General features: G+C 40.3%; 1 protein-coding gene across 1 annotated transcript in view; it reads right to left on the bottom strand.

The window, feature by feature from the left end:
- Positions 1-10,504: 10,504 nt before the first annotated feature.
- ME2 (malic enzyme 2) overlaps positions 10,505-12,929 on the bottom strand; it is a 70,947-nt gene continuing 68,522 nt past the window's right edge. Inside the window, exon 16 of the mRNA XM_053572044.1 lies at positions 10,505-11,388. Within this exon, the coding sequence (XP_053428019.1) occupies positions 11,221-11,388 (168 nt within the window). The 3' untranslated portion in view covers positions 10,505-11,220. The remainder of the gene's footprint in view (positions 11,389-12,929) is intronic.

The following is a 12,929-nucleotide window of genomic DNA, read 5'->3' as shown; positions in this document are numbered from 1 at the left end:
CTCAGCCAATGACTGACTACACCTTCTTTTGGCCAAGCGGATCCCTGAAACTAGTTGCTCTAGTTGAAAAAGGAGATCAGACAGGCCTCATCATGCCTCCTCCCCTTTTTAATAGGCCTATGCAATAGACTATGCAAGACCCGCCTGCAGGTTCTCAAAATACACAACTAACCACTTGAGTCTCTCTGGTACTTTGTCTCTAATTAACAGACCCTTTATCTTAAGCATTCCTTTTCCCTGACTCCTGGTCTTTTATACAGAGCCCAACTCAAGCTCCTGCTTCCAGAGGTCCCACCTTTTTTGGCCAAACCACTCTTGTGTTTTTCACATATTGATTTATGACCTCACCTGTAAACCCCGCTTCTCCAAAATGTGTAAAACCAAACTGTAACCGCACCATTTCTGAGTACTTGCTCAAGGCTTCTTGGGTGTACCTCCAGGTCGTGGTCCTCAAATTTGGCTCAGAATAAACCTCTTTTTTTTTTTTTTTTTTTTGTAGAGACAGAGTCTCACTGTACGCCCTCAGTAGAGTGCCATGGCATCACACAGCTCACAGCAACCTCTTAACTCTTGGGCTTACGCGATTCTCTTGCCTCAGCCTCCCGAGCAGCTGGGACTACAGGCGCCCGCCACAACGCCCGGCTATTTTTTTGGTTGCGGTTTGGCCGGGGCTGGGTTTGAACCCGCCACCCTCGGCATATGGGGCCGGCGCCCTACTCACTGAGCCACAGGCGCCGCCCCAGAATAAACCTCTTTAAATTATTTTACAGAGTATGTCTTTTTTTTTCCAGGGCAAACCACAAGGAGTAATTTCCTTCAGTTTAAATTCCAACATAAAAAAAAAAGTCTTTCGGACTTCTATGTAGTGCAAGATGCACTGATTTTGTGCTCAGTTACATGAGATGGTCAATGTATCCAGCAACCTCATAGTAGGTGTGGAGTTTTGGGGGGGGTGTGTGTGTGAAACTACTAGGAAAGAGGGCTCAAAAATCAACCTCACCACCTTTCCTAGCTCAAAAACTTTGTGGGGCTCTTCCGAACCTTATTTATTCAAATATTAATTGAGCTTCAACTTTGTGGATAGTAGTGTTCTTGGTGCTGAGAGAATTTAAAAAATATGTGCTTGTTTTAAGAAGCCTACACTCAGGTTGGGAAAATAAATATAAGAAAGGAATCAGCTATCAGTATGAGGGAACAGAAGGAGCAAGATTCGGGAAATGTATTGTCACCAGCCCAAGAGGTAAGTGAGAAAGAGGTAGGACCTGAACTGGATCTTGTAGGATGGGTGAGATTTGACTTAATGTTGTTGAAATGGAAAAATAAAATGAACTTGGTCAAGTGGGGCAAAGTATTAAATATCAGAACTTGAACTTTATTATTATTTTTTTTTAGAGACGGGGTCTTGCTCCTGCTCAGGCTGGTCTTGAACTCCTGAGCTCAAGCAATCCAAAGCTTCCCAAAGTGCTAGGATTACAGGCGTGAGCCACTGTGCCCAGCCCATCTCATAACTTTTTGATACTCATTTGCACAATCAGAAAATCAAAATATAATGTCAAATTTTTTTTAAAAAATCTTTTTAAAAAATATATAACTACATTATCATTCCACCTGAAAAAGTTGACAATAACTCTTTAATATAATTTATTGTAATCTAACTCTGTATAATCTAATAATTGCTCAATGTTCAAATTTTCCTAATTGTTCCCAAATACCTCATGTGTGGTTGGATGGTTTAAATCAGGATCCAAAAAAGATTTATAAAGTGCATTTGGTATGTTTCCTAAGTCTCTGTTACTCTTTTTGTTTCTTCTCTTCTTTTTTCTTGTCATTTAATTGTGGAAAAAATTGGGTCATTTGACCTCTAGTATTTCTGAAATTCTGGACTTGTCTGATTACATCTCCATGGTATCGTTTAACATGTTCCTCTATCCTCTGCATTGATTCTATTACAGGGGATTTAGATGTACAGGCTCTTTCTGATTCAGGATTTATTTTTTTAATCAAATCTCCTCACAGGTACTTACTTACTCTTTGCTGGGTACTTACTCTTGCATCATATCAAGTGTCGCATAACCTTAGGGATGTTTAACATTTTAGGAATACTGGAAATATCTGGTGAATTCAGGTGTTGGTAGCTTGACCTACCCATTATGAATGTTCCCATTAGCCTTCACCAAATAATTTTAATAAGGTGTAACCACCATTGTTGCGAGAAGCTAAAATTCCCTTCTTGGGAGTTGTACCATTTTGACTTACATTAGCAATTTAATCTAATTAAAAGTTCTTTTTTTTTTCTCTGAACCTCACCACTAATAATGTTATCAAACTTTTGGATTTTTGACTGGGCACAGTAGCTCATGCCTGTAATGTTAGCACTTTGGGAGGCCAACATGGAAAGACAGCTTGAGGCCAGGAGTTCAAAACCATCCTGGGAAATAGTGAGGCTCTGTCTCTACAAAAAAAATTTTTTTATTAGTTGAATGCAGTGGTGCACACTTGTAGTCCTAACTATTTGGGAGGCTGAGGCGGGAGAATAACTTGAGCCAGGAGTTAGAGGCTGGATGGTGCCATTGCACTCCAGCCAGAGTGACAGAGACTCTGTCTCTAAAGAAACAAGCAAGGAGGGCGGCACTTGTGGCTCAGTGAGTAGGGCGCCGGCCCCATTTGCCGAGGGTGGTGGGTTCAAACCCAGCCCCGGCCAAACTGCAACAACAAAAAAATAGCTGGGCGTTGTGGCAGGCGCCTGTAGTCCCAGCTGCTCGGGAGGCTGAGGCAAGAGAATCACATAAGCCCAAGAGTTAGAGGTTGCTGTGAGCTGTCTGACGCCAGGGCACTCTACCCGAGGGCGGTACAGTGACACTCTGTCTCTACAAAAAAAAAAAAAAAAAAGAAACAAGCAAACCTTTTTGCCAATCTGATATCTTAGTGTAGTTTCAATTTGCATTGATCTTTTGAATCTTGAGAATCTTTTCATAAGTTTAAGGTTTAACGTCTTGAGAATCTTGAGAATCTTTTCATAAGTTTAAGGTTTAACGTCCTCTTGCATTTTTTTCTATGAACAATTGTAAGTATCTTTTGCTCACTTTTCTGTTGTATTGATGGCCTTTATCTTTATCATCTTGCTTTTTAGGTACTTTCTGTATATTACAGATAAAAACTCTTTAGCTATAAAATAAATTGCAACTATTTTTTCCCAGTTTGTCATTTATCTTTTTTCATTGCTTAACAATATAAACTTATGAGTCAAAAGACAGGTTGAGTCTTGATGTTGCCCCTTTGTGTTTGGGTGACTTTGGCCAGGTGGTCATTTAACTTGTTTTATTCTTCTTGACTGAGCATGGTGGCTTATTCCTATAATCCTAGCACTCCAGAGGCCAAGGCAGGAGGAATGTTTCAAGTGAGTAGTTCAAGACCTCATCTATACAAAACATAGAAAAATTAGCCAGATATGGTGGCAAGCACCTGTAGTCCCAGTTACTTGGGAAGCTGAAGCAGGAGGATCAATTAAGCCCAGGATTTTGAGGTTGTAGTAACTTATGATGTCTCCACTGCATTCTAGCCTGGCTGAAAGAGTTAAACCGTGTTTCTAAATAAATAAATAAATTCTCTTCTTGTCTCAAACTTTTTATAAGGATTAAATGGTGTTTGTTGAAAATGCTGTATAAAGTGCTATTCAAATGTGAGTCATTCCAAAGTGATAGTTAGCACATCTAATAATATAATTTATAAAGAAGAAGAAAGTTTACTTCTCTTTTCTTTCCTAATCTCTGCTCAGAGGCGACCTACATGTTGTATAGCAGTGGTCTTCTAGAATCAGTAAATGAACCTACTGATTGCCTCATCTATCAGTGTAATTGACTTGGAATTAAGGAAGAAGGATAGAGCCTATGATTTACAAATTAAGGAAAAATAGTGAGCAAGTTTCAGAGCTAGCGAAGTGCTAACATGTCACAGGCTCCATGATTTTATTTTTCTCTTTCAAATTAATTTGGAAATCATTTGTTAACCATTTGATTATGTGAAATCAAGCACTGCCTAAACCTGTGAAGAGGCTTGGTGCCTGTAGCACAAGCAGCTAGGGCAGCCACATACACCAGAGCTGGCGGGTTCCAATCCAGCCCCGGCCTGCCAAACAACAACTACAAACAAAAAATAGCCAGGCATTGTGGCGGGTACCTGTAGTCCCAGCTACTTTGGAGGCTGAGACAAAAGAATCATTTGAGCCCAAGAGTTTGAGGTTGCTATGAGCTGTGACGCCCCGGCACTATACCCAGGGCGACAGCTTGAGACTCTGTCTCAAAATAAATATGTAAATAAAAATAAATAAACCTGTGGAGAAAAAGAGCCCTGGACTAGGTGAGAAAGAGATTTTGGGATTAAGCACAATGAACAAAAGACACACCCCTACACCTTAATTTGTTTAGAGTCTAGTTGAATGGGCTAACACACATAGTTGACATCTTCATAGGATGTCAGTCAGAATTAATGGTTACCAAAGCATGGAAATTAATTTTGGCTAATTTAAGCAGGTTGAAAGGAGATCGGATAGCCCATAGAACTGGCAGGAAATATGAGCTAATGGAGGCAGCAGGAATAAGGCCAAGGTCTTGCCAAAGAGACTCCTTAGGGCACTGCTGTTTACACAACACAATTATATGCTTGATTCTACTCCTGGCCTCCATGAGGTAGTAGGAAGAAGAATCTTCCCCACACCTGCTTTGGCTTCCATAGTGGAAGACAGCACATCTCATACCCCGCAAAACTGTATAGATCATCAAATATGAAATGTCTGATTTTGAATCAAAAATTTAGTTTATTGTATCTCAAACAAGAAGCAGTATAATTATTGGAGTGTGCACCTAAACTGTCGATACAGTCTTGCCGTCTTAATGGTGGCTTATTTATGCCAGCAGCAAAGAAGCCTGGAGAGCAAGTGGCAATGAAATTGTGAAAGGTGTTTTCCACAGCTTCTTGAGAAATTGAGTTTCTTTTCTTACAAGAAGTGGTCCAAAGCCTGGAAGAAGTGGTGGTCATTTGGTGCAAGGTCCAGTGAATATGGTGGACGACAGGAGTTCCCAGGTCTAGCTATTAAAGTTTGAGCAGCGTTATTTGTGCAACATGTGGCTGAGCTTTGTCTTATAAGAGGATTGGCCTGTCTCTGTTGACCAGTCTTGGCTGCTTAATCACAAGCATCCTCAGCATTTCACTCATTTGGTTGTAGTAGACACCTGCTGTAATCGATTGACCAGGTTTGATGAAGCTATAGTGCAGCGGTTCTCAACCTGTGGGTCACGGCTCCTTTGGGGGTCAAACGACCCTTTCACAGGGGTTGCCTAAAATATATCTCGCATATCAGAGATTTACATTACGATTCATAACAGTAGCGAAATTACAGTTATGAAGTAGCAACAAAAATAATTTTATGGTTGGGGAGTCACAACATGAGGAACTGTATTAAAGGGTCGCGGCATTAGGAAGGTTGAGAAACCACTGCTGTAGTGGATAATACAGCTCTGGACCACCAAAGAGACCCCATTAGCTTTTTTTGATGAATATTTGGTTTTGGACTATGTTTTGGCCCTTCATTGTGCTGAATGCTTGTGATCTTCAAAAAGAATGCTTTTTTTTTTTTTTGAGACAGAGCCTCAAGCTGTTGCCCTGGATAAAGTGCTATCACATCACAGCTCACAGCAACCTCCAACTCTTGGGCTCAAGCGATTCTCCCGCCTCGCTCCCAAGTAGCTGGGACTATAGGCACCCACCTTAACGCCTGGCTATATTTTGATTGTAGCTATCATTGTTGTTCGGCAGGCCAGGGCTGGATTCGAACCTGCCAGCTCAGGTGTTATGTGGCTGGCACCTTAGCAGCTTGAGCCACAGGCGCTGAGCCAAAAAGAATGCATTTACCATGCATAACAATAGGGTACAGAAATGGTTCATCTTTATGTTGTGACAGCAAAGAAAGACATGCTTTGAGATGATTTCTCTCCTGATACTCATTTAATTCATCCTGAACCCATCTATCCAACTTCTTTACCTTGCCTTTTATTTTTTATTTATTTTTAGTATTATTATTATTTTTTTTTATAGAGAAGGAGTCTCACTTTATTGGTAGAGTGCCATGGCGTTACAGCTCACAGCAACCTCTAACTCCTGGGCTTAGGCAATTCTCTTGCCTCAGCCTCCTGAGTAGCTGGGACTACAGCACCCGCCATAAAGCCCAGCTATTTTTTTTTTTTTTTTGTAGAGACAGAGTCTCACTTTATCACCCTCGGTAGAGCGCCATGGCATCACACAGCTCACAGCAACCTCCAACTCCTGGGCTTAAGCGATTCTCCTGCCTCAGCCTCCCGAGTAGCTGGGACTACAGGCGCCAGCCACAACGCCCAGCCATTTTTTGGTTTGCAGGTCAGCCGGGGCCGGGCTTGAACCTGCCACCCTCGGTATATGGGGCCGGCGCCCTACCGACTGAGCCACAGGCGCCGCCCAAAGCCCAGCTATTTTTTTGTTCCAGTTTGGCCGGGGCTGAATTTGAACCCGCCACTCTCAGTATATGATGCTGGGGCCCTACCCACTGAGCCTCAGGCACCGCCCCTTACCTTGCCTTTTAAATGGCCCACTAATGTTGAAAGAACAATGTCAAATCTTGCTGCTACTTTACTCATCGGTTGAGATGGATTTGCTTCCACTACAACTTTCAGCTCATCATTATCTGCCTTGGTCTCAGACTGCCCATGTGGCCCACTTTCAAGAACTATCACTTGGACTGTGCATTTATTAGCCACATCCCTCCTAAACATTTCATTGATATTTCCAACTGTCTGTGCAGCATTGGTTCCATGATGGAACTCATTAAAAAATAACACAAATTGGGCGGCGCCTGTGGCTCAGTGAGCAGGGCGCCGGCCCCATATACCGAGGGTGGCTGGTTCAAACCCAGCCCCGGCCAAACTGCAACAAAAACAAACAAAAAAAAATAGCCGGGCGTTGTGGTGGGCGCCTGTAGTCCCAGCTACCTGGGAGGCTGAGGCAGGAGAATCGCCTAAGCCCAGGAGTTGGAGGTTGCTGTGAGCTGTGTGACGCCACGGCACTCTACCGAGGGCAATAAAGTGAAACTCTGTCTCTACAAAAAAAAAAAAATAAATAACACAAATTGTCTGGACACAGTGGCTCACACCTGTAATCCTAACACTCTGGAAGGCCGAGGCAGGAGTATTCCTTGAGCTCAGAAGTTCGAGAGCAGCCTGAGCCAGAGTGAGACCCTGTCTCTACTAAAAATAGAAAAATTAGCTGGGTATGGTGGTGGGTGCCTGTAGTCCCAGATACTTGCAAGGCTGAGGCAGGAGGATCACTTGAGACCAGGAGTTTAAGGTTGCTGCGAGCTATGATAATGCCAACTTTGAGAATCTTCAGGCCATGATGCAGGAAGAAAGGTTGGGAGAAGGAAAGCAGGAGATGAGCTTGGAAGAACTCTATCAAAAATAAGAAAATACCCAAATAATTGTGGGACCTGTTATTTAATTAAAGAATCCAGGAGCCAGGGCAAAGCAGCCCCATCTGGCCAAATCTCAGACCATCTGAACATCAGATGTAAATGCAGCAATAATAGACCATTGACTCCAATAAGAATCCCTGACTCCCTACCAATGTAAACAAATACAAAAAGTAATGAAGGAAAAACTCTTCCATTTAACAGAATGACAACTAATAAGTATAAAAAAAATTATAAAATTAGAAAACTGATGGATGTTACCTTAGTGGGTGAAAGTTTGATGAAGAGGTTTTTGTGCATGCTCTAAAAACGACTCCCTATGAATTATTTACTTATCAATAAATCTTATCTATATGAGTGGAGACTAGACTGAGGCTAAAATTACATTGGGAAAGAATGAGTAATCAATCACACTTGCTAGCATGGAGCTGTCTGCTCATTTTGTGGTTTGGACAATACCTGTGTTTTGTCCATGTATAGATATGATTACACAATGGCTTGTTTCCTATCTCGATCCATCATGGTATTAACAGACAAAACCAAACTCGGTAAAATAATTTTTAAAAGTTTGTGAGCTGAATATGAGGGACTGCTGGCCCAGGGGACCATACCCAAGAAGGCTTAAGTGGTCCCAAGGTGGCTGGGTTACAGTTTGGTTTTATACATTTTAGGGAGACAAGAATTACAGATAAAAATCATGAATCAATACATGGAAGGTATACACTAATTTGGCCCCCCAAAACAGGACACCTCAAGGGAGGGAGGTCACGAAGCTTTGTTTAAAGCAGTGGTTCTCAACCTTCCCTATGCCATGGCCCTTTAATACAGTTTCTGTGGGAATTAATCAGGCTAAGCAAGGAAATGAAAGACATGCTGCAATTTTCACATTAATGACGAGTGATATAAACACTCAAAACCACAATAAAAAAGGAAGGGGGAATTATAAGCGAAAAGCCTATAAGTAAATCTTTAAATGGTTCCATTTTGTGAAGGCAAGTTTGAAGTCTTTTGTGAGTTGGAAGGGAAAGAACCTGGATAGAACTCCACATGGGGTTAGAGCCTAATCATAGAAGTGATTTAGGGCTGAGCTTCAAGGGGGCAGGCCTGCAGGCAGATACCTGTATATCTCAGCTATTTCCAGACTACTAAATAAAGATGATTAACTGCCTCCAGATGGTCCCTTGAAGGTCAAGCATTCAAACAGCTTATTTCCCCAGAACCTTGTTTTGTTTTAGATTACTTAGCAGAAGAATAGATTTAGATAATGTTAGTGAAGTGGTTATCAGTTAATCCGGTTAATCCATAGATCCCTAGGTGCCAGGGAGTAAGAGGCTTTGGGCTAAGGTTTAAGTCATATGTTTATTTATTAAGTTACGTGCCTATATAAGCTTTGGTGGAAGAAATAAAATCGCTGTTTGCCTGAAAAAAACAAACAAAAAACAATTGTAGTCATTACTCTTATGTTAAACTCAAATAAAGATTTCACACAAGGTATTTTTAGGGGTGATTTTGTTTTGACAAAGGTAACATGAAAAACATAAAGCTCTTCATCTTTAATTAAAAGAAACCAAATGAGACCTAATTGCCAATTTTATGAAAAAGACTTCTGACTTTACTCATCTGGTAAATGGATTAACCAACTCCATCTTCCCATTCTCCAGATGGCAATGCCACTTCAAGCATTCTTAAAATACTAAATTTACTCAGAATAAAAAATGAACAACGAATTAAGCCCTTTTTTCTCTGTAGAGAAGTAAGTAAACCTATGAGTAATTTGTTGCTGTTACTATCCTAGAACGAGTATTTAAAAATTTTGCACCCTTAAAGCTATCATGGTAGGCAGATCCATAGCAATACTATTTCTCAAAACATTTTTGCATTTTCATCTAGAACTTGTCAGTATGAAGGCCAAACACAAAAAAACTTCTCATCAATCAACTATTACCCTTTTAACTGGGATTAAAAATGGCTTTTCCTTTTCTGAACATGTACCTTATTCGTCTCACTTAACCTTAAATTGATTTATGTGGTTTAAAAAAATTAAATTCACCTTAAACAGAGAAAAGAGTTGTCCCTAGTAATGATTCTCAAATAAATGTATCACAGGAACATTCCGAAACTATTTCAAGTACTAAAAAACATCACTAGGCTGGGCACGGTGGCTCAGGCCTATAATCCTAGCGCTTTGAAAGGCTTAGGTCAAAGGACTGCGTGAGGTCAGGAGTTTGAGACCAGCCTGAGAAGAGCAAGACCCCATTTCTACAAAAACAAACAATAAAGGAAAATCAGCCCAGCAGGGTGGCACACGCCTATAGTCCCAGCTACCCCTACTTGGGAGGCTGATGCAGGACGATTACTTGAGCCCAGGGGTGTGAGGTTACAGTGAGCTAAAATGACACCATCGGACTCTAACCAGGGCAACAGAGCACCGACTCCGTCTCAAAAAACAAACCAACCATCAAACAAACGAACAAAGAAAAAAGAAAAGAACATCACTGTTGGAATAAGGGTATAGTCTCTCTAGTTAAATATGACTCCTACAGAGATGAAGCATGACTCATTTATTCTTTTTTTTTTTGTAGAGACAGAGTCTCACTGTACCGCCCTCGGTCAGAGTGCCATGACGTCACACGGCTCACAGCAACCTCTAACTCTTGGGCTTACGCGATTCTCTTGCCTCAGCCTCTCAAGCAGCTGGGACTACAGGGGCCCGCCACAACACCCGGCTATTTTTTTGTTGCAGTTTGGCCAGGGCTGGGTTTGAACCCACCACCCTCGGCATACGGGGCTGGCGCCCTACTCACTGAGCCACAGGCTCCGCCTGACTCATTTAGTCTTCAAAGTCATATGACAGCAGTCGTAATATACATATATGTATGTTTCAGTATCCTCTATTCCCTCCTAGAATCATCTAAAAGTAAAACATATGATTTCATAATAAGTAAACCTAAATTTCATCTAGAACAATGAAAGCGTAACTTAGCTGGACAATGAAAGCGTAACTGAGGCAATAAAATTTAAGATATTACTTTTATTAAATAGAAATGTTACACTATGATTTTTAGAGACTGTTGATGAAAATAATGACTATTTGTCTAAAAGCAGCAGTGGTTTCCACCATTCCTCATAATGTTATAGTTAAGTCTTGATTTACTTCCAGAAAACAAACAATAGGGTAGAATTTTCATATTTTCCTAGATCTGACTATTATAAAAGAATTTCATAACATGAAGGCAAGATAAAGCAGATATAAAAGAACATTTTTAGATAGCAACAACTTTTCCTTGGAATTTGGTTAAAATTTGGCTTCCTCTCAAAATTCTGTACTCATATCCATAAAAGTAAGTTTCTACGTTAGTAGCCTTAAGAGAAGTAGATGAGAGAAGATTATTACCTAGAATAGTGAATAGGAAATACTTTGGCAAGTATGAATAAGAGTACATATAAGTAAAGACATTTACAAACACATTTTTAACATCTCTTAGAATATGGTATGCATTATAAATTAGACTTAAAGCATCACAGTTACTTGACTGAAAGGTATTGGTGGGCATTAATAACACATCTATCCCCAACAGATGTGTAGCTCCATGGGGAAGAGTAATTCATGCAAAGTGGTGGAGGAGAAAAAAAATAACATAAAACACCACAAATCTGAGAACACTGTATCTTTGTCTGAAAAGAGGAGTTCTCTGAAACATGGAAAACACTTCACAGTGGGAGTGCTTCTATTCTGTCATCAGAGGGGGGCGTGATGCAGATTCTGGCCATTCATACACATCTGGCAGAAGGCAATCATATTCACTTCGCCATATTCTTTCTTTAACATACTTGGCCTTGTCTTCAGGTTCTGGGTATTGGAAAGCCATTTTATTTGCATACAGGTACTCTGTAACCTGAAAAATAAAGCAGATTCCTGTATATGCTCCACGTATTAACCTATTAGAGAGACAAAGTACTCTTATACACAGGGAAATGAATTTAGACGAATGGAATTTTCCTTCTTAAAAATTAAAAATAACATTACTTTCATTTCAAAATATTTGTAAACTACAAAAACTTTAAGAGATAAAATCAAACAAATTTAAGTTCTGTTATGTGCCAGTTTAGTGGACTACATACTGAAGTAACCTGCCCAGCCAGGGTACTGCCCGAAGTCCTGCTAAAAGGCAGGCCTAGGTGGTGATGTTGTACAGGATACTCTACTTCCTAGTCACAGCTTACTTGACCAGGGTGAAAACGCAATGGGAGGCAGATGACTTTACTCTAGAATTTGCACTAAGAGAGCTAGAAATTATTGTAAACCAGGTGTTAGAAACTAGAACTCTATATTCAAGTAAAATTAAGGCTACAATCTATACATGGTAAAACTCATCACCACCATCACCGAGTACCAGGCATGTTTCTATGTGTCTTACACAGATATCTCATTTAGTCCTCAAGAACTTTATAAATTCCATCATTATTCTAATTTTACATATGAGGATGCCAAAGTATGAAGAATTAAAGTATTTGTCCAAGGTAGTTAAGTGAGCGCTGTGTTTCAAACTCAAAGAATTCTGATTCCAGATACCAGACCCTGAACAGTTAAGTCAGATTCCTCGCCACCTAAGGTGGCTTGCGTGGATGTCTAATCTTGACAACCAAGCCACATACCACAACTGTTGGTGAGGATAAGGTGGACATGACCTAGTGGGCCAGTGCTCCTATACTAGTGGCCTCATGTACTACCTTTTATTTTCACATATCAGGAATCTCTTAATTGACCAACATTTCTTCCAAAATCTGCCCCTCCCATAATGTCACTCTATAAATTTCTAAAGTTGAATTCGATCATCCTAATTTTAGTCTCTAAAATCTTCAATTATTTTCCAGCAGTAAGGTAATCAGACTCTTTAGCCTGTCATTTATACACTTGTACAGGTGGCTTTAATGTAACTTTCAAATTTTCTCTTATGCCATTTTCCTACTTATACCGTAGACTCCAGACTCCAGCTCAACTGGACTGCTGATTGTTCCCTGAACACACCATCCTTTACCAATTTCCAATCTTTGTTTATGTTATAAGCATCAAAATGATGCAACAATAAAATTAATAGTTAAAAGGGTAAATCTCATGATCGATAGTCAAGTAGGTGGCTGACAAACTCACATCTAATCCTGATGCTTAAGAAAATCATAGTAAACTAGGAATAGAAGCCTATTTCCTTAAAAAAGATAGAAAATATCTAATCAAAAACTAGTGTGTTTAATTTTAAAATACAATGATGTTATTAGCAGGGCATTATGACATGTACTTATAGTTCCAGCTACTTGGAAGACTAAGGCAGAAAAGCTGCTTGAGCCCATGGCTTCAAGATCAGCTTGCAAGATCACCTTGGGCAATATACTAAGACCTTGGCTCTATATTTTAAAAAGATGCTGACCTTATTAACCT

This window comes from Nycticebus coucang, chromosome 19 (genome assembly GCF_027406575.1).
Source record: "Nycticebus coucang isolate mNycCou1 chromosome 19, mNycCou1.pri, whole genome shotgun sequence".
Lineage (NCBI taxonomy): Eukaryota > Metazoa > Chordata > Mammalia > Primates > Lorisidae > Nycticebus > Nycticebus coucang.
The sequence above is the reverse complement of the archived record's forward strand: the minus strand, read 5'-3'. Positions and strand labels throughout refer to the sequence as shown.